This window comes from Thamnophis elegans, chromosome 17 (assembly GCF_009769535.1).
Source record: "Thamnophis elegans isolate rThaEle1 chromosome 17, rThaEle1.pri, whole genome shotgun sequence".
In the NCBI taxonomy this organism is placed as follows: domain Eukaryota; kingdom Metazoa; phylum Chordata; class Lepidosauria; order Squamata; family Colubridae; genus Thamnophis; species Thamnophis elegans.
Genome location: NC_045557.1, coordinates 6,249,561 through 6,270,646, shown reverse-complemented (window position 1 = coordinate 6,270,646; position 21,086 = coordinate 6,249,561). Strand labels below are relative to the sequence as shown.

At 46.9% G+C, this 21,086-nt stretch overlaps 1 protein-coding gene across 1 annotated transcript in view; it reads right to left on the bottom strand.

The window, feature by feature from the left end:
* Window positions 1-2,575: 2,575 nt before the first annotated feature.
* Window positions 2,576-21,086, bottom strand: part of LOC116519775 (neutral alpha-glucosidase AB-like) — a 35,973-nt gene continuing 17,462 nt past the window's right edge. Inside the window, 14 exon segments of the mRNA XM_032233804.1 lie at window positions 2,576-3,006; window positions 6,023-6,123; window positions 6,243-6,355; window positions 7,161-7,274; window positions 7,925-7,999; window positions 10,598-10,674; window positions 12,096-12,160; window positions 12,884-13,127; window positions 13,216-13,317; window positions 14,618-14,714; window positions 16,381-16,524; window positions 17,882-17,961; window positions 19,324-19,450; window positions 20,466-20,701. Of these exon segments, the coding sequence (XP_032089695.1) occupies window positions 2,897-3,006; window positions 6,023-6,123; window positions 6,243-6,355; window positions 7,161-7,274; window positions 7,925-7,999; window positions 10,598-10,674; window positions 12,096-12,160; window positions 12,884-13,127; window positions 13,216-13,317; window positions 14,618-14,714; window positions 16,381-16,524; window positions 17,882-17,961; window positions 19,324-19,450; window positions 20,466-20,701 (1,685 nt within the window). The 3' untranslated portion in view covers window positions 2,576-2,896.

Here is a 21,086-nt window from a genome sequence, read left to right as displayed (position 1 = left end):
AATGGGAAGTTTTAAATTTTACAAAGTGCCTTAGCTTCCTTGAAATCTCTTAAAAGAAGGAATGAAAACGATTTTTTTAAAAAAAATCTTTAAAAAGGATTGCTCGCTTAGTATGGTTTCCTAGGAAAGTAATCTCATACCTCAATATACAATAGTAATACAATACAATACTATTGTATTACAATAGTAATAGCAATAAATTCTCAAAGGAAAACCATTGTAAAGGTTGTTTTTTAAGATAGGCCACTGAGCTAAAGGTACATAGAGATTCTCCGTCCTCCAGATCCTGGTTTTCCCAAAGGTGCTTTTTTCAGGAGGCAACTGGACTTTTTTCTTTTTTTCATTTGAAGGCATTTTGCTTCTCATCTAAGAAGCTTCTTCAGCTCTAACAGGATAGTGGAGAATAGAAGGATTTATACTGGCAGACAGCTGGTCGTTTGCATCCTTTTAGAGGGTCGTTGAGGCCACTTGGAGGTTTATCTTCTCAGGATCACCTGAGTGGAATGGTTTTCCAGAGGAAGAATTGCAGATTACAGGAATGATTTGCACCACTCAGGTGGCCCTGAAGACACAGAGAAACCTCCAAGTGGCCTCAACGACCCTCCAAAAGGAAGCAAATGACCAGCTGTCTGTAAGGAGTAGAAATCCTTCCATTCCCCACCATCCAAATCAAAGCTTCTGGGATGAGAAGCGAAAAGTCCTGGAAGAAAAAAACAAAACACCTTCTTTTCTGAATCAAATCTGCTAATTTCTGACCAAGAGCCTTCAAGCAGGTATTTTGTTAGAAAAAGAAGCGTTTGACCTTTAGCGCAAAAACTACCCCCTCAAAGTTAATTCAAACCACAACGGCGAGACTTTACGGCATTTTTATTTTTAATTCTCCATCTTTTTATCAAAACACTCAAGTCAGTAAAAGCTTTTACCGGCGGATGTCGTGGCAGTCAGGAAGGGATAGAAAAGATTTCGGTGTGCGTCTGTTTGTGTGTGTGTTTGGGTATGTGTTTGTGTGTGTTAAGGAATTTATTTTTATTTTTATTAACTAAAAGCCCAGCTCTGTGTCTTTTTTTTTTTCTTCCGCCTGGCGAACACATATTCAGGAAGAAACCAGCCAGAATCGGGAATGTTAATCCACAGACAATTACGGATAATAATAATAATTAAAAAAAAACAAAACCACATAACAAAAGCTTCTGGCTTGTAGGCAGGAGAGAAGCCCCAGGGAAGGAATGGGAGGAAGGAGGCAGAGCGGCTAAAAGTATAAAAGAAATAAATCCAGCCCTTCCCGCAGGCAGATGCACCCCTAATTCTCTCTTTCCTGCAAGGAAGGGGGGGTGCTTTTCTAGCAGCTCATGCCCCCCCCCCCATGCGATCCCCCCTGCCCCGTTTTTTTTCCCTTGGTCCCCGTGGAGGATAGTCATTTGCCACTTCCTCACAAGCCTACGTCTGGTGACTAACCACAGCAACATTCCTTCTTTTATCTTTACATGATCTGTTTTTTTTTCCGGCCTTCCCCACCCAAAATAAAAACCGCCTTAAACAGTGACAGTGATTCACTGACACCTTGGTCACTCCTTTTCCTTGGAAACAGAATATTCTCCCCCATCCCACCCTCAAGTCTGAGAAGAAAAAAAGACAAAATCTTAATGATTTACCAGGAGGAGCCTCCTGGAAGGGGCCAGGGATTAAGAGTGAGGTTTTTGTGGTCTGGCTACACACACACACACACAACTTCTTGCAAACTGCAACGAGTTGCGTATGGGATGGTGGTGGTGGTGGTGGGGAAATTGTTGCACTACATTCTCCGATTGGCAAAGAAAAGGGGAAAGGCAGTCCTTGCCAAACCGTCCATTGGATTTTCTGTTTTGTTCCCCACCCCACCCACCCCGCTCCCAATGGGTTGATTTCAAATCTTCAGCCAGAACATGTGGGGCAGAGATGAAAGGGGGGGGGGAGAAAGAAGGTGCAAAGAAAGAGTGCTAGGCCCACCAACTTTGGAAAAGGGCAACAATCCAGGTTTGCATTTCCCAGAAAAAAATTGATTGGGAGAGAGAGAGAGGGAAGGGTGTGTGTGTCTCCTTGACTTGGCCTTCCAGTCCCCGAAGGGAAAAAAAAACGGGTTGCAATCCTCGTTTTACAGCAAATATTGCTAAAAGTTGGAGGAAGAAAGGGAGGGAGGCATACAGAGACCGGGGGTGGGGGGGGGGAAGAGGAAGGAGAGAAAGAATGAAGGGGAGAGAGGTAGGAAGGAGGGAGACAGGAGCGGGGAGAGGAAGGAAGGAAAGAGAGGCAGGGAAGAAGAGAAGGAAGAAGAAATAGGAAGGAGGGAAAGAGAGAGAGAGAGGGAGGAACATAGAAAGAAGAGAGGAAGGAAAAAGATCGGAGTGGGGAGATAGGAAAGAAAGGGAAGAAAGAAGAGAAGGGAAAAAGAAAAGAGGGAGGAGGGACGAACAAAGGAAGAGGAGAGGAAGAGGAGGAAAGAAAAAATGGGGAAGTGGAGACATAGGAATGAAAGGGAGGGAAGAAGAGAAGGAAAAAGAAGGGATGAAGAAAGGAAAGGAAGAGAGAAGAAGAAAGGGGGAAGGAAAAACACAGACAGGGGAGGGACTGGAGGAGAAGGAAGTAAAGAGGGAGGAAAAGAAGGACAAAAAAGCCAGGGGGAGGAAGGGAAGGAAACAATAGCCCTCTTCCATTTAACGCCTTCTAAACTGGGACACTGGACTTCAGATAATGGCAGTGGGCAGCTTCCCAATCGATCTACCCAATGGATGGGTGGCGGGAGGATAGGATCCTGACCTAGAGCTCCTCAAACCCCGCCCCAACCACACCCCCAAAATCTCCCTGCCCCTCTGCCCAGCCAATTCTTGTGTCTCCCCCGCCCCCCTCCCGCCTCGTGCCATTATCGTAGCGAGATGCTCCAGTCTTCTCCGACGTTCACGGCGGGCTTGCGGATGGTTAGAACGGAGGTCTCGGCTTCGTGGGTGAAATCCAGGCGGGTCTCGCCAGCTCCTGGATAAGTTGGAGGTGGGAGGGGGGGAGGGGGAGAAGAGAGAGAGAGAGAAAATAAGAGTTGGAAGGGACCTTGGAGGTCTTCTAGTTTAGTTTAGTTTAGTTGCGTTTATTTATAGGCCGCCCTTTTCCCTGAGGGGACTCAGGGCGGCTAACAACTTACATGGGAAGGGAAGACATACAATAACATAAAGCACAATATATAATTAAGATCAAGCAACATTCATTCAACATTCGGGTGGGGGCAAATTATAGTCTTTACCCCCAGGCCTGGCGGGATAGCCAGATCTTGAGGGCTGTGCGGAAGGTCTGAAGGGTGGTGAGGGTACGAATCTCCACGGGGAGATCGTTCCAGAGGGTCGGAGCAGCTACAGAAAAGGCTCTCCTCCGCGTAGTTGCCAGCCGACACTGGCTGGCAGATGGCACTCGGAGGAGGCCTAATCTGTGGGATCTTATGGGTCGAGAGGAGGTGATTGGCAGGAGGCGGTCTCCCAAGTACGCAGATCCACTACCATGAAGGGCTTTGTAGGTAGTAAGAAGCACCTTGAAGCGCACACGGAGATCAACAGGTAGCCAGTGCAGCTCGCGGAGGATAGGTGTTATGTGGGTGAACCGAGGTGCACCCACAATCACTCGCGCGGCCGCATTCTGGACTAGCTGAAGCCGCCGGATGCTCTTCAAGGGCAGCCCCATGTAGAGCACATTGCAGTATTCCAGCCTAGAGGTCACGAGGGCGCGAGTGACTGTTGTGAGAGCCTCCCGATTCAGGTAGGGTCGCAACTGGCGCACCAGGTGAACCTGGACAAATGCCCCCCTGGTCACAGCCGACAGATGGTGATCAAAGGTCAGCTGTGGATCCAGGAGGACTCCCAAGTTGCAAACCCTGTCTGAGGGGTGTAAATTTTGGCCCCCCAGCCTGAGCGTTGGAACACTAACCAAATTTTTGGGAGGGAAACAAAACAGCCACTCGGTCTTTTCTGGGTTGAGTACAAGCTTGTTAGCCCTCATCCAGTCCCTAACGGCCTCAAGACCCTGGTTCATCACGTCCACCGCTTCATTGAGTTGGCACGGGGCGGACAGATACAGCTGCGTATCGTCCGCATATTGGTGGTATCTTATCCCGTGCCTCCAAATGATCTCGCCCAGCGGTTTCATGTAGATGTTAAATAGTACGGGGGACAGGACCGACCCCCTTCTAGTCTAACCCTCTGCTCAAGCAGGAGACCCTATAGTACCATTCCAGAAAAATGGTTGTCCAATCTAGAAGATTATAGACTAACAGAGTTGGAAGGGACCTTGGAGGTCTTTTAGTGCATCCCTCTGCTTAGGCAAGAAAGCCTACATCACTTCAGACAAATGGTTGCCCAAAATATAGAATAGAATATAGAATAGAATAGAATACAGTAAAATATAGAATAGAATATACAATAGAATAGAATAGAAAATAGAATAGGAGTAAAATATAGAATAGAATGGAATAGAATAGAATAGAAAACAGAATTGGATCTTGGAGGTCTTCTAGTCCAACCCCCTGCTTAGGCAGGAAATCCTACACCACTTCAGACAAAGGGTTATCCAACATCTTCTTAAAAACTTCCAGTGTTGGAGCATTCACAACTTCTGGAGGCAACTTTTGTTCAACTGATTAATCGTTCTAACTGTCAGGAAATTTCTCCTTAGTTCTAAGTTGCTTCTGTCCTTGATTAGTTTCCACCTATTGCTTCTTGTCCTCTACCCTCAGGTGCTTTGGAGAATAGCTTGACTCCCTCTTCTTTGGGGCAGCCCCTGAGATATTGGAAGACTGCTATCATGTCTCCCTAGTCCTTTTTTTCATTAAACTAGACATACCCAGTTCCTGCAACCGTTCTTCATATATTTTAGCCTCCAGTCCCCTAATCCTCTTTGTTACTCTTCTCTGGACTCTTTCTAGAGTCTCCGCATCTTTTTACATCTCTTCTTGAAAACCTTCAGTGTTGGACAGTGGAAAACTGTTCTGCTGTTTAATTGTTCTGTCAAGAAATTCCTCCTTAATTCCAGATTGCTTCTCTCACTGGTACGTTTCCCTCCACTGCTTCTTCTCCTGATACTTTGGAGAAGAGGTGCCCTTTTCTTTGGGGCAGCCCCTCAAATATTGGAATACTGCTATCTGGTCTTTCTAGTTGTAGGTCTCTAGACCTACCTGTTCTGGCCCCCCTTCTTCGCTCGTTCACAGACGTCAGTCAGACAGACTTAAAAGGAAATAACTTTATCAGTCCTGGCTCATGCTGGCTGCGAGCCCAAAATAAACATAAATGAAGTCTCTGGCAAAAAGGTTACGCAGCAGAATGCAAAAACAAAGAGCTCTTACAGCAAAACCAGGTTTACAGAACGAAAGCAAATCACTTCTCCAAATGTCTCTTTGAATCAGGGTTACAGAAAGCAAATCACTTATCCAAGTGCTTCTCACAAACAAACCACGACCGATGAACGGCGAATCACGAACGAACGTTGACTTCTGCAACCAGGGCGTGGCACCATCAGTCCTTTTATCTCCAGAAGACGACACTAACGAGCAACAGCTGGAGCAATATTCCTGCATCCCGACTCAACTCACAGCAAACGTCTGCTGAGTCACAACACCTACCTATGTCCCACAATCTCCAGGATTTCACAGGTAGGTTCACCCAACTGGCTAAACCTGGTTCCTGATTTCTAAGGTCACAAAATGATACACACACACACAAACAACCCTAATCAAACAAGGTTTGCAACATATAAAACTGCCCCAAAGCCGACTTCAAAGCTCATTGTCCAGTCCCTTCTTAAAAGCCTCTATTGTTGGAGCACCCACAACTTCTAGGGGCAAGCAGTTCCACTGGTTTCATTGTCCCCCACTATCAGGAAATTCCTCCTTAGTTCTAGATTGATTCTCCAGCTTGATTGGCTTTTATCCAGAGAAAGGAAATCATTTGCTATTTCCACCCAAAAGGAAATAGGGAAGGTGGTGCAAGCTTTGGTCCTCCCACCAACAACTCACCCTGTTGTTTGAGGAAGATGCCCCCCGGCTTGCCCGCTCCGAGGATCACCACCCGTTCGATCCAGGCCGGAGTTTCAAAGCTGCCCTTCGGATCTGCCGAGCTGAAATGAAATTGGGGGAATTCAGCCGGAAGAAAAGGGGGGTGCTGGATAATTAAGATGAGGGAGAAAAGGAGAGAGAAAGAGAGAGGAGGAAAAAAAAGAACTCGTAGACTGGGTACCTGGCCGTCAGCACGTTGCCAGAGAAACGGAAGAGGCGGTGTAGGTATTGTCTTTTTGTCTCAAAATTATACGTGTGCCCGTCGTCAATGAAAAGTTCCCCTTGGGCGGTTCCCTGGAGAGGTTGAGAAAAGCAGAAATCCAAATGATTAGACTCGGGATAGGCCAGTGACAATGAAGTTGTTCTGTTCTGTTGTTCTATTCAATTTAGTTTCCTATTCTATTTCCTATTCCTATTCTATTTTCTATTCTATATTCTATTCCTATCCTATCCTTATTCTATTCCATTCCATTCTAATTTCCTATTCCCATATTCTATTTCCAATTCCAATTCCTATTCTATCCTTATTCCATTCCATTCCAATTTCATATTGCTATATTCTATTCTATTCCTATTCCATTTCCAATTCTTATTCTATTTCCAATTCCTATTCCTATCCTATCCTTATTCTATTCCTGCAATTCATTGCATTTCTATTCTATTTTCTACATACCATATTCTATATTCTATTCTATTCTAATTTCATATTCCTATATCCCTATATTCTATTTTCTATTCCTATTCCTGTTCTTATTCCTATTCTATTTTCTATTCCTATTCTATTTTCTATTCCTATTCTATTTTCTATTCCTATTCTATTTTCTATTCCTATTCTATTTTCTATTCCTATTCTATTTTCTATTCCTATTCTATTTCCAATTCCTATTCCAATTCCTACTCTTATCCTATCCTTATTATATTCCTGCAATTCATTGCATTTCTATTCTATTTTCTACATACAATATTCTATATTCTATTCTCGTGAATTGGACTGAATCCCTGCTAGGGCCTGGCCAGGTCTTTGGTGGGGTCGTGTTATCACAACCCATCGTCATAATGCAGCCCTCCAAACCTGTCCATCCCCTCATCCCAACCTCACCTGAGGCCCCAATGCCACGTAGAGCGTGTATGGATCATTCTGCATGCAGTCCGAAGAACGCCGGACCCGCTCCTTCCGAGCCACGATGCTGCCGCCACGCTGGTAGACTGGAATCTTGGGGAAAGAATAAAAGGTTAGAGTTCAAACTATTCTTAAAGGCACCCGAGGGTAGAACAAGAAGCAATGGGTGGAAACTAATCAAGGAGAGAAGCAACTTAGAACTGAGGAGGAATTTCCTGACTGTGAGAACAATGAATCAGTGGAACAGAAGTTGCCTCCAGAAGTTGTGAATGCCCCAACACTGGAAGTCTTGATGGAAGAAGATGCTGGATAGCCATTTGTCTGAAACGGTATACGGTTTCTTGCCTAGGCAGGGGGTTGGACTAGAAGACCTCCAAGGCCCCTTCCAATGCTTTTATTCTGTTTTCCTTCCTTCCTTCCTTCCTTCCTTCCCTCCCTCCCTCCCTCCCTCCCCATCACATTTTAAAAAAATGATAGGACCACCATTTGTCTCAAATGGGATTGAGTTTCCTGCCTAAGCAGGGGGCTGGACTAGAAGACCTCCGAGGTCCCTTCCAACTCTGCTATTGTATTGGATTGGATTGTAAATCCTCGGTTTCAAGAGTCTTCACTTTCTGAAGTTAAGAGAGGAACCCTTACAGAGCTCTGCATTGGGGGCTTTGAGGAAACCACAACCCGCCCTTCGGCTCTTTACGAGGCAGTCGGGCCTCATTTGACACCCCCCCCCCCCCAATCGGACTTACGCTGCTCATGGTGACCGGCAAATAAAACGTCTGTGGGGCGTGGAGTTTCTGGTGAGTGTGGACATCGTACCAAACCTGCCAAGAGAAAAATTGTTTGAGAGGATTTGGTGAGCAAAGGGATCGACGGAGGGGAAAAAAAAAAATCAAAAACAAAACTTGGACAGGACTTTTGTCTTCTTTGAAACTGGGCCAAGCCACAGCCGTTTGTAAAACTGTGCTTCCTTTGAAGAGGCCAAAAAGGACAATTCTGGAGACGTGACAAAACTCTTCTCTTCCGACAGCTTGTTTTCATAAGATAAACTTGTGGTTTGTAACGTTTTGCGCTTAGGGGCTAAAAAAAAACCGGTTTATTCCGAGATGATGCAATTGCTCTAAACCTCCATGGGGAGGAAAGTTCTTCTCAAAAAAGGTAAAAAAGGTATCTTTTACCTGAATCTGGAAATCGATGGATGATTGGTGGGATTATACAGAATTGAAAAGAGTGATATATAAATATAAACACTTGGTAAATTCTTTTATACTGTAAAAATATTCAGAATGGGATAAGTGATTATATAAAGGTATATTGTTATTAAACAGACAATCAAGAATGTAAGCGAATTTAGGCTTATTGAAAAGAAATATTATATAAATCTAATAAACCTAAACCTATTAATCGTAATTGAAGGGAGGCATCTAGTTATATTAGACGGAAAATCTGTGATTGTATATGTCATTGAGAATATGGATGCAAAAATACTTGTAACCAAACGACAAGCTCTATGTAATGGATGAGAATTTTTTTAATGTTTAAAAATAAAATAAAAAAAGCAAAAAAAAGGTAAAAATTAAAAGTTCCCCTCGCACATGCATGCTAGTTGTTCCTGACTCTAGGGGGCGGTGCTCATCTCCGTTTCAAAGCCAAAGAGCCAGCGCTGTCCGAAGACGTCTCCGTGGTGATGTGGCCGGCATGACTCAACGCCGAAGGCCCAGGGAACGCTGTTCCCTTCCCACCAAAGGTGGTTCCTATTTTTCTACTTGCACTTTTTTACGTGCTTTCGAACTGCTCGGTTGGCAGAAGCTGGGACGAGTCACGGGAGCTCACTCCGTTACACGGCGCTAGGGATTCGAACCGCCGATCTTTCGGATCGACAAGCTCAGCATCTTAGCCACTGAGCCACAGCATCCCTTTCTTCACAATAGAGATACGCATATAATACTTTTCTTTTGAAGGGAATTCTTTTTCCCCAGACAAATGTAACAGCAGAGAGAAAGAGAGCAATTCTGGTGTAGTGATTAAAGTGCTGGCATATGAACTAGGAGTTGGTGAGTTCTAGTCTCGTTTTAGGCATGGAAACAGCTGGGTGAAAATGAGTTCCAGTCAGGGTTTATTAGCAAGGTGGAGATCTGAAGCTGAAAACGGGATCCTCCGATTTATTGTGGTAATTATTGATATAAAAGAGTTTGATCTAAGGATTCAGGCACCAGGAGACAGTGAATTCTAGTTCTGCCTTAGATATGAAAGCCAGCTGGGTGATTCTCGGCCAATCACCAGGCGACAGTGTGTTCTAGTTATGCCTCAAGCAGCTAGGTGACTTTGAGCTAATCACCAGGAGGCGGTGAGTTCTAGTCCCGTTTTAGGCATGAAAACAGCTGGGTGCTTTTGGGCCAATCACCAGGAGATGGTGAGTTCTAGTCCCATCTTAATCATGAAAATGGCTGAGTGCTTTTGGGCCAATTATCAGGAGCAAGTGAGTTCTAGTCCTGTGTTAGGCATGAAAATGGCTGGGTGCTTTTGGGCCAATCACCAGGAGATGGTGAGTTCTAGTCCCATCTTAATCATGAAAACGGCTGAGTGCTTTTGGGCCAATTATCAGGAGCAAGTGATTTCTAGTCCCGTCTTAGGCATGAAAACGGCTGGGTGCTTTTGGGCCAATTATCAGGAGCAAGTGAGTTCTAGTCCCATCTTAGGCATGAAAACGGCTGGGTGCTTTTGGGCCAATTATCAGGAGCGAGTGAGTTCTAGTCCCGTCTTAGGCATGAAAACGGCTGGGTGCTTTTGGGCCAATCACCATAGACATCACCATATAGAGCCGAGGTGGCGCAGTGGTTAAATGCAGCACTGCAGGCTACTTCAGCTGACTGCAGTTCTGCAGTTCAGCTGTTCAAATCTCACCGGCTCAGGGTTGACTCAGCCTTCCATCCTTCCGAGGTGGGTAAAATGAGGACCTGGATTGTTGTTGGGGGCAATATGCTGACTCTGTAAACAGCTTAGAGAGGGCTGAAAGCCCTATGAAGCGGTATATAAGTCTAACTGTTATTGCTATTGCTACCAGGAGAAAGTGAGTTCTAGTCCTGACTTAGGTATGAAAGGCAACTGGGTGACTTTGAGCCAATCGCCAGGAGATGGTGAGTTCTAGTCCCACCTTAGGCCGGAAAACTGTTGGGTGACTTTGGGCCAATCACTAGGAGGCAGTGAATTCTAGCCCCACCTTAGGCACGAAAGCCAACTGGAGGGCTTTGGTCACTCCCTCAGCCCAGTCCACCTCACAGGGTCGTTGTTGTTGTGGGGAAAGCAGGAGGAGAAAGGAGGAGCTTTAGGAATGTTCACTGGTTTGAGTTACTTAAAAAATAATGAATGGATAACCATCTAATAAGTTAATCGCTCAATCCAAAGTCAACAATCATACTTACTTCCCCTTTGCCAGGTAAATACACCTGTACACCGCGAGCTCCTTGTGCAGTTACCGGATGAACCAACAGTGCATCGCCTGTAAGAAAGGTAGTCAATGAGATCTAGAAACTTGAACAAATTGCTTACCGCATTTCAAAAACTGGTCATATTCTAGCATCGTCATCCCTTCTCTTCCTCGAAGGAGGAACCAAATTACTTCCTGTCATTATTTCCAGTCAGTCCTCGACTTAGGACCGTGATTGAGGCCAGAATTACGGTTCTCGAGCTGTGGCGGTCATTAAGTAGGTCAGCATGGGACCCTGCTTGATTTTACGAACTTTTTTTCGTGACAGACATGAAAACAAACATCATAGCTGTTCAATAAATCCATGATGGCCAACAGGTGGTGGTGGTTGGGGTTTTTTTTTGCTGGAAATCGTAAACGTTTGTTTCCGGTTACAAAAACAACGAGAATCGTGGTCATGTGACTGTGGGAAGCTCCAAATGGGGTCAGGAAGTAGAATTTCATCTTTGCCCTTCCTGGTTCTCTCTCTCTCTCTCCCCTCCCTCCTCTTTCTCTCATCTCTCTCACTTTCTCTTTCTTTTTCTCATCTTTTTTCTTTCTTTCTTTCTCCCTCCCTCTCTCTTTCTCTCATCTCTTTCTTTCTTTTTTTCTCTCTTTTTCTTTCTTTCTCTCTCATTCTTTCTCTCTCCCTCCTCCCCCTCTTTCTTTCTCTCATCTCTTTCTATCTCTTTCTTTCTCTATCTCTCATTCTTTCTCTCTCCCTCCCCCCTCTCTCTCATCTTTCTCTTTCTCTCTCATCTCTCTCTTTCTATCTCTCATTCTTTGTCTCCATCCCTCTCTCTTTCTCTCCTCTCTCTCTTTCTTTCGCTCATCTCTCTCGCTTTCTTTCTTTTCTCTTTCTTTCTCTTTCTCTCATTCTTTCTCTCTCCCTCCCTCCTCCCTCTCTTTCTCTCATCTCTCTCTCTCTCATGTCTCCCTCTTTCTATCTCTTTCTTTCTTTCTCTGTCTTTCTATCTCTCATTATTTCTCTCTCTCTCTCCCTCCTCCCACTTTCTCTTTCTCTCATCTTTCTCTTTTTCTATCTCTTTCTCTTTCTTTCTTTCTCTCTCTATCTCTCATTCTTTCTCTCTCCCTCCCTCCCCCTGTCTCTCACCTTTCTCTTTCTCTCTCATCTCTCTTTCTATCTCTCATTCTTTCTCTCTCTCCCTCCCTCTCTCTTTCTCTCATCTCTCTCTTTTTCTTTCTTTCTCTCATCTCTCTCGCTTTCTTTCTTTTCTCTCTTTTTCTTCCTTTCTCTTTCTCTCATTCTTTCTCTCTCTCCCTCCCTCCTCCCTCTCTCTCTTTCTCTCATCTCTCTCTCTTTCTATCTCTTTCTTTCTTTCTCTTTCTATCTCTCCTTTCTCTCTCTCCCTCCCTCCCCCCCTCTCTCATCTCTCTCTCTCTCTCTCTCTCTCTCTCTCACACACACACACACACACAGAGGAAAAACTCACCAAGCAGATACTCATCATCTATGGGGTACAAAACAGGGTCCTGGGGATATTCGACCCAGAGTGGTCTGTCAAGAGGGCAAAAAGCAAGAATTAACATAATCGAAATAAGGAAACGTCGTACAACACCATGGTTAGGCTGAGAAATGATGCTAAACGATCATTAAGGCTGTGTAAAGATGGTCTGTCATCATGTCTGAGTTCAGAAAACACAATTTACGACAAGAGACCAGTATATCTCACGTTACATCGTCGCTTAGAGCAAGATTTTTTTTACCAACCTTGCCCGGTTTAAGGTTGGGTGGATGTCAACTCCCAGAATCCCCCAGTGTGCTATGCTTTAAGATGGGCCGACTTCAATTCCCAGCATCCCCCAGTCTGCATGCTTTAAGAAGGGTAGATTTCCACTTCCAGAATCCCCCAGTCTGCATAGTTTAAGATGGGCGGACATCAATTCCCAGCATCCCCCTGTCTGCATAGTTTAAGATGGCTGGACTTCAATTCCCAGAATCCCCCAGTCTGCATGCTTTAAGATGGGCGGACTTCAATTCCCAGAATCCCCCAGTCTGCATGCTTTAAGATGGCTGGACTTCAATTCCCAGAATCCCCCAGTCTGCATGCTTTAAGATGGGCGGACTTCAATTCCCAGAATCCCCCAGTCTGCATGCTTTAAGATGGGTGGACTTCAACTCCCAGAATCCCCCAGCCAGCATGCTTTAAGATGGGTGGACTTCAAATCCCAGAATTCCCTAGCTAAAATGGCTCAGTGCAAAATATGGAACCCAACTCACCTCATGACCGGCAGGCCAGTCCGGTAAGACTGATAGAAGAGGGTATACCAGAAGGGAAGCAGAGCGTAACGCTCCCGGACGGCCTCCCGGATCAGCACTTTGTTCTCGTCGCCGAAAAGCCAGGGCTCGCGACGCGTGGTGTCCACGTGCGCGTGTGCTCGGAAGAAAGGCTGATAGGCTCCAGCCTGGTACCAACGCACAAGCAACTCCGGCTCCGGGTTTTTGAAGAAGCCACCCACGTCGGCTAAGCACAGTGGAAAGTTTGCCGTTATAAATGCGAATGGTCGCTAAACGAGTGGGCGTAGGTGAAGGACAGCTGCTAGTCTGCTTACCTCCGCAGAAGGAGATGCCCACTAAAGCCAGGCTCAGGCACATGGGGATGGAAATTTTTAGGTGGTCCCACTCGGCCGCGTTGTCCCCGGTCCACACAGCTCCTGCGAAGGATGACAACCACAAACAGTTAACGACAACTAACAACTGCCGTTTCGGAGGAAAAAAAATGAGAATGTACTCAACGCCTCTGCCACTTCCAAGCGTCCCTACAAGCTTGTGGCCCGCAAGTAGAGCTGGCAGTTGATTCGGACAGTGAGGAGGGTTGGGGAGGAACCTGGGCCAGTCCTGGAGTCTGGGGAAGGCTCGGATGAGGGCTCTGTGTCAGAGGCAGATGGGGGGCCAGGGCCGCCTGACAATTATCAGCTGCCTTCGGAGTCAGACATCAGTGAGGCAGAAGAACAGCTGGGGCCTGTTCCCAGTGTGCGCATGTGCAGAGTGGCCAGACGAAGGGAACGGCTAAAGAACAGGGGTCGACTTGGGAGTAAAGCCACAGGTGGACGATGAATGATAATAAATTATGTACATGGAGGATTAGAAAATGTTGGTATTCAATATTATGGATGTTTAGCTAAAACAGGATATGAGGATTTAATGTTAATGGAGGATTTTATAAAGAAGTAAATGAAATGCCAGCATGTGGTTATGTATTAAATCTTGGTATATTTTATGATGAAGGACATTTAACTAATTGTAGTCAAATAAAAGTGGAGGTATGATGATGGTAATATAATAAATATCTGAGTTAAGATATTAGAGTTAATATGAATTATTTTTGATGACAGTGGAAGAGATGCACAAAAGCCTTTTGTAACCAACTGATACACTTTCTACAGTATGTAAAGAAGGAGGATTTGTATGTTTGTTTTGAAAATAATTTATATATATATATATATAAAAAGAACAGCTGGAGCCTGTTCCCAGTGTGGGCATGCACAGAGTTGCCAGAGGAAGGGAAGAGCTAAAGAACAGGGGTCGACTTAGGAGGAAGGCCACAGGTGGACGATGAATGGCCCCTCCCAGAGGAAGTAAAAGAGGAGCAAAAGGGGAATGGAATTTGCAGGAGATTATTATTTCGCTTAATTGGTTCGTGACTCTCCGAGACTCCTGGCCAAGTTCTGCAGAGATCGGCCTGGCAGCTCTCCAAGCCAGATAAGGTCTGTGACCGTAAATCCTCCCTCGAAAGACTTTGCTGGAGGTGAAGGAGCAGAATCCAGAGTCAATTAATAAAAGGGTTTTTTGCCGGGACAACAAGGAGTTTGCTTCAGGCTCTCGGGAAGCTTCGGTCAGAAGACTTGGGGGCTTGAAGATCTGCTCCCCCTTCCAAATCTTTGGAAGGAGTTTCTCTCTCCCAGTCTTGGAAGATTCTCCTACCCAACTACTCCATCGCTCATCTTTACTAACCGTAACGTTGCGAACCGGCAAAGAAACTTCGGGTCAAGACGAAGGGCCGCTCCAGGCCGCCGGACCGCTGAACCTGTCCCTCTGCAGTGGCCATTTGCTGCCAGGAGGAGGGGAGAAGAGATGGTTATTCAAGGCATTGAAGCTTGGATCGAAAGCCTACCCAACGGCCTAAGAATTACAGGAGTCCTCGGCTTACGGCCACAGGTAAAGGTTCTCCTCGCACATCTGTGCTAGTCGTTCCCGACTCTAGGGGGCGGTGCTCCTCTCCGTTTCAAAGCCCAAGAGCCAGCGCTGTCCGAAGACCTCTCCATGGTCATGTGGCCGGCATGACTCAACGCCAAAGGCGCACGGAACGCTCTTCCATTCCCACCAAAGGTGGCTCCTATTTTTTCTACTTGCATTTTTCGAACTGCTAGGTTGGCAGAAGCTGGGACAAGTAATTGGGAGCTCAGTCCGTTATGTAGCGCTTGGGATTCGAACCGCCCACTGTTCTGATTGACAAGCTCAGCGTCTTAGCCCCCTGAGCCACCAGAGCCACAAGGGAGCCCCAAACCTCTGTTGTTAAACAGACGTTGGTTAAGCGAGTCTGGCTCCGTTTTACAGCCGTTCCTGCCAGGGTGTCAGGCCTGCAATATTATTCCTTTTAGAATTTTGGCCTGTCGCACTTTCTCTTATTTCATTATGCTGTTTCTTTAGTATAGTTGATGGGAGGTGGGAATAGACAGGAGTAGGATTGTGGAATGTATTGTTGTCATTCTTTATTAGAAGCCAAGGTCATCTTTTGTCTCCGCACTTTTACACCTGACAGGAAGCAGCTGGGAGGAGACGCCAGCGTGGAAGAAAGAAGATTGGACCATTTGATGGATTTGTGGGTGTGGGGACAAGATCATCAACTTTTAACTGGGTGGGATTCTGATGTCATTTCCAGAATTGAGATTAACGCAGATGTGCTAAGACATCTGCTTTATTAAATTGGAACTTTAAGGATCGTTTTGCCTTGGACTCTGATTTAATTCTACATGATACTTGGATCTCTTGACACATGGCTCGTGAAGGGAATCCCTGCAGTTGAGAAGTTGGCAGTCTGGTAGTAGTGACTCTGGCTCCCCCCCCGCCCCCCCCATGGATTTTGCTTGACAAAAGGGGAATCTTTGAGACACAGCGACCGTCGTAAGTATGAACCGGTTGCCATGCGCCTGAATTTAGATCGTGTGACTATGCCGAAGCTAGAAAGTTCGTTAAGTGTGAAAAACGGTCATTCAGTCGCGTTTTTCAGGGCCATTGTAACTTTGAAACGGTCGCTAAATGAGCTGTTGTAAATCCAGGACTACCTGTAAACCCAAAAGACTATGGATCCAACAACTACATCCCAACCTGAGTAGGTAGATTGGGACTAAAAAACCAGGCACCAGTTAAATCTTTGACTGGAAGGTCTCCAGCAATGTTAATTAACCCCCGGGTAATTTGAAGGTGTGTAGACTTCAACTCCCAGAATTCTGGCTGGGGGAATTCTGGGAGTTGAAGTCCACCCGTGTTCGAGTTGTCGACGGTCGGAAACCAATGAGCTAGAGAAAATCCGGCAACCGGATTTTTTCAAGCTGGAAGGTGATTCCCCTCTTCCCCCTTGAGAAATGGGGGTGGAGGCCCTTCTTGGTACGCCCATCTTCTCATTGCCTTGGTCAGGCGGCCTTCTTTCCCTCCGTCAAGCCCCTCCTCATTTAACGCCTCCCCAAAGTCAAACTCTGTGACGGGAGGGCACTCACCACGTAGAAGCCGTAGAGGTTGTGGACATCGCGGTGCTCCCAGCCCCCTTGGTGGACGGCGTCCTTGTGCATGGTGACCTCGGGACCGTTGAAGACCGAAGGCTCGTTCATATCGTTCCAGGTGTAGAGGTTCTCCATGGAGCCCTGGGGTCAAAGGAGAAGCGTGTGACAGGGAGACGCCGCAGAGCAATAGAAACGTCTTTGTCAATCCTGCAATTATATTCCTTTTAGAATTTTGGCCCGCCACACTTTCTCTTACTTCATTATGCTGTTCCATTAGTACAGTTGATGGGAGGTGGGAATAGACAGGAGTAGGATTGTGGAATGTATTGTTGTCATTCTTCATTAGAAGCCAAGGTCATCTTTTGTCTCCGCACTTTTACACCTAACCGGGAGCAGCTGGGTGGAGACGCCAGCGTGGCAGAAGAAGATTGGACCATGTGATGGATTTGTGGGTGTGGGGACAAGATCATGAACTTTTAACTGGGTGGGATTCTGATGTCATTTGCAGAATTGGGATTAACACAGATGCGCTAAGAATGTCTGCTTTATGGTTCACCGACAAAAGGGCGCCCGACAGAAGCGCATCCGACTAAACCACGGTGACAAAACCGCGAGTTATAAATCGCGCTGACGAATGAGCGCTGAAGCGCGCCGACAACAGCGCGCCGACAGAAGCGTGCTCTAAACCTAACCCTAACTTAAATCGCGCTTCTCTCGGCGCGTTGATGACGTCGCGGTTTTAACACCGCGGTTTTGTCGGCGAGCTTTTGTCGTGCGCGCATTTGTCGGATCACGCTGCTTTATTAAATTGGAACTTTAAGGATCGTTTTGCCTTGGACTCTGATTTAATTCTACATGATACTTGGAACGCTGACAGTCTTGTTGTGGCCTGCCAGATTCAGACAGTGAGGAGGGTTGGGGAGGAACCTGGGCCAGTCCTGGGGTCTGGGGAAGGCTCTGATGAGGCCTCTGTGTTGGAGGCAGAGAGGGGGCCAGGGCCGTCTGATAGTTATCAGCTGCTTTGAGAGTCAGACATCAGTGAGGCAGAAGAACAGCTGGAGCCTGTTCCCAGTGTGCGCATGCGCAGAGCTGCCAGACGAAGCGAACAGCTAAAGAACAGGGGTCGACTCGGGAGTAAAGCCACAGGTGGACGGTGAATGGCCCCTCCCAGAGGGAATAAAAGAGCAGCGGAAGGGGAGTGGAGTTTGCAGGAGACCATCAGTTCCCTTATTATTGTGAAGATTTCCTTTTACAGGGTTGGGACTAGAAGCTCCTGGCCTGGCAACGCTCCAAGACTGATAAGGTCTGTTGTTGCACTTAAAACCTTGAAAGACGAATTGCCGGGCCTTTTTCTGGATGTGAATGCCAGGAATTCACATTAACCAAACAAAAAGGGATTTTTTTGTTTTTTTTGAAGGGCAAGGAATCTGTTTCGGGATTCAGTGAAGCCCTGGATCAGAAAAGATCTGAATAAACCAGGAACCCCCACCCCCCTTACCTCGTATTGGTCGTAAGGAAACATGCTGGACCACCAGGAACGCATCTGGGGGTTGGTGAAATCCGGATAGCCCGCTGAACCTGAGCAAAAGGAGACGGAGAGAGAGGACTTGATGGTGACAGAATGGAATGATGAATATTACTACTTTCTGGGCAAGAGCCGAGGTGGTGCAGTGGTTAGGGTGCAGTACTGCAGGCCACTTCAGCTGACTGCTATCTGCAGTTCGGCGGTTCAAATCTCACCGGTTCAAGGTTGACTCAGCCTTCCATCCTTCCAAGGTGGGTAAAATGAGGACCCGGATTGTTGGGGGCGATATATGCTGACTCTGTAAACCGCTTAGAGAGGGCTGAAAGCCCTAGGAAGCGGTATATAAGTCTAACTGCTATTGCTATTGCTAAGATTCCTGTTTTAACTTTGTCCACATTTTCAATCTCATATTTTAAATTTTATACTGTATCCCCGTAATGGCAAAACCCATGTCACCTGGAACACGCGCCTATGTTTTCCATGCTGTCTTTCGCACCACTAGCGGCTACCTTTCAGAAAGCGCATAAAAAGAGGAACCAAGAGGGGAGAAAGAGGGCGAACAAAGCCGCCAGCGTGAACTGCAGGACCGATGGCAGGGAGCTGGCGTGCGTGCGGCCGTGCGCAGAGACAGGAAGAGCTGGCCTTCCGTTTTCACCCCTAGGCCTTCTTTTCATTAAACTAAAAGTAAAGGTTCCCCTCGCACGTAATATGTGCTAGCCGTTCCTGACTTTAGGGGGGCGGTGCTCCTCTCCGTTTCAAAGCCCAAGAGCCAGCGCTGTCCGAAGACGTCTCCGTGGTCATGTGGCCGGCAGGACTCCGAGGTGGCGCAGTGGTTAGGGTGCAGTACTGCAGGCCACTTCAGCTGACTGCTATCTGCAGTTCAGCGGTTTCAAATCTCACCGGCTCAGGGTTGACTCAGCCTTCCATCCTTCCGAGGTGGGTGAAATGAGGACCCAGACTGTGGGGACGATATGCTGACTCTGTAAACCGCTTAGAGAGGGCTGAAAGCCCTATAAAGCGGTATATAAGTCTAACTGCTATTGCTATTGCTATGACTCAATGCCAAAGGCGCACAGAACGCTCTTCCCTTCCCACCAAAGGTGGCTCCTATTTTTCTACTTGCATTTTTTACCTGCTTTCGAACTGTTAAGTTGGCAGAAGCTGGGACAAGTCATGGGAGCTCAGTCCGTTACGCGGCGCTGGGGATTCGACCCGCCAAACTGCCGACCTTTCTGATCGACAAGCTCGGCGTCTTCGCCCCTGAGCCACCACGTCCCTATTCATTAACCTAGACAGACTCAATTCCTGCAACAGTTCTTTGTATAATTTAGCCTTCTAATCCTCTTTGTCAACTCTTCTCTGCACTCTTTCCAGAGTCTCAACATCTGGATTCATCCTAGAGTTTTTTTACTCACCTGGCCAGCACCAGCCTTCATAGTCATTCCCATCCTTGGTCTTGACATAAAGGTCCCGGGAGCGAATTTCATTGTGGATTCGGTAGCTGCTGTCGACTTTGATGTGCGGGTCTACAATACTCACCATCTGGGGTGGAGGGCGAATAACATGGATTGGGGTGATGGACTTAAGCGGTAGCATTAATACATCCTTCTAGTTGAATGTACCGCATGAATAGATAACTGCTCCCACTTCACCCAAATCTATTTTTTTTAGTTTAGGTTCTAGATGGTGGCCATGCCAGGACTATCCAAATTGTGGGGTGAGGAGGAAGAGAATTGTGGGGTCCTTGGTGCTCTCTGAGCTTGGTGGTTTTCTTGCAGGCGTTCCATGGCCCAACTAGGGAACATCATCAGTGCTAGAAGGGAGAGGGGATTCTGGAGTGGAGAAGGAGGATGGGAAGAGGAGGACTAGGAGAGCAAGAAGGACCCCCGAGACATTCTTCTTCCCCACCTCCTCCTCTTCCCAACCCCCCATCTAGCACTGATGATGTTACCTAGTTGGGTCATGAAATGTCTGCAAGAAAACCACCAAGCTCAGAGAGCATCAAGGACCCGACAATTCTCCTCCTCCTCTTCTTCCTCCTCTATTTTGCAAATCCTACTCCCTTCTAGAACTGATTATGTTCCCTAGTTGGGTCATGAAACATCTGCAAGAAAACCACCTCGCTCAGAGAGCACCTAAGAACCCCAGAATTGTCATCTTCTTCTCCTCATCCTCCTTCTTTTCCTTCTCCTCCTTTTCCTTCTCCTTCTAATACACCCCAAAGTTTGTACCCCAAATTTAGCAATTTGTAAATTACAAATGTAATTTAGTTGGGTCGTGAAATCTCTGCAAGAAAACCACAAGCTCAGAGAGCACTAAGGACCCCACAATTCTCTTCCTCCTCCTCCTCCTCCTAACACTGATGATGTTACCTAGTTGGGTCATGAGACGTCTGCAGGAAAACCACCCAGCTCAGAGAGTACTAGGGACCCCACAGTCAAATCCCCACTGTCTCTTCTACTTGCACCCAAATCCCAGGCCAACAAGGAAGGGGGGGGTTTCAGAAGTTCCCCACACCCCAGGAAGATTTGACGGTTGATGGCTCGGTCCTTCTTACCTTCCTCCTCTTGGCTGCCAGCCGCTGAAGCATCTCCCGGGGGTTGGCGAACTTGTTGGGGTCCCAGGTGAAGTAGCGCTTGCCATCGGTGTGTTCGATGTCCAGCCAGATGACGTCGTAGGGGATGTCGTGCTCGTCAAAGCCGTTGTCCACAGCGTTCACATCCTCCTCGTCGTTGTAGTTCCAGCGGCTCTGGTGATAGGACAGGGCGAAGAGCGGAGGCAGAGCCTGGGTGCCTGAGGAAGGGGAAACACACCGAAGGTCTCTGGGGCTGCCACCGTGTTCATACGGAGGGAAGGCATCGCCTGGTCCAGGAAGCCCTCGACTTGCAACGGTTCATTTAGCGACCGTCCGGATTTACTGTCCTGACCGGGGCTTCCCGAGAGCCTGAAACAAACTCCTTGTCCCGACAAAATCCCCTTTGATTAATTGACTGTGAATTCTGCTCCTTCACATCCAGCAAAGTCTTTCGAGGGAGGATTTACAGTCACAGACCTTATCTGGCTTGGAGAGCTGCCAGGCCGATCTCTGCAAAACTTGGCCAGGAGTCTTGGAGGGTCACAAACCAATTAAATGAACTAATGGTCTCCTGCAAGCTCCACTCCCCTTTTGCTCCTCTTT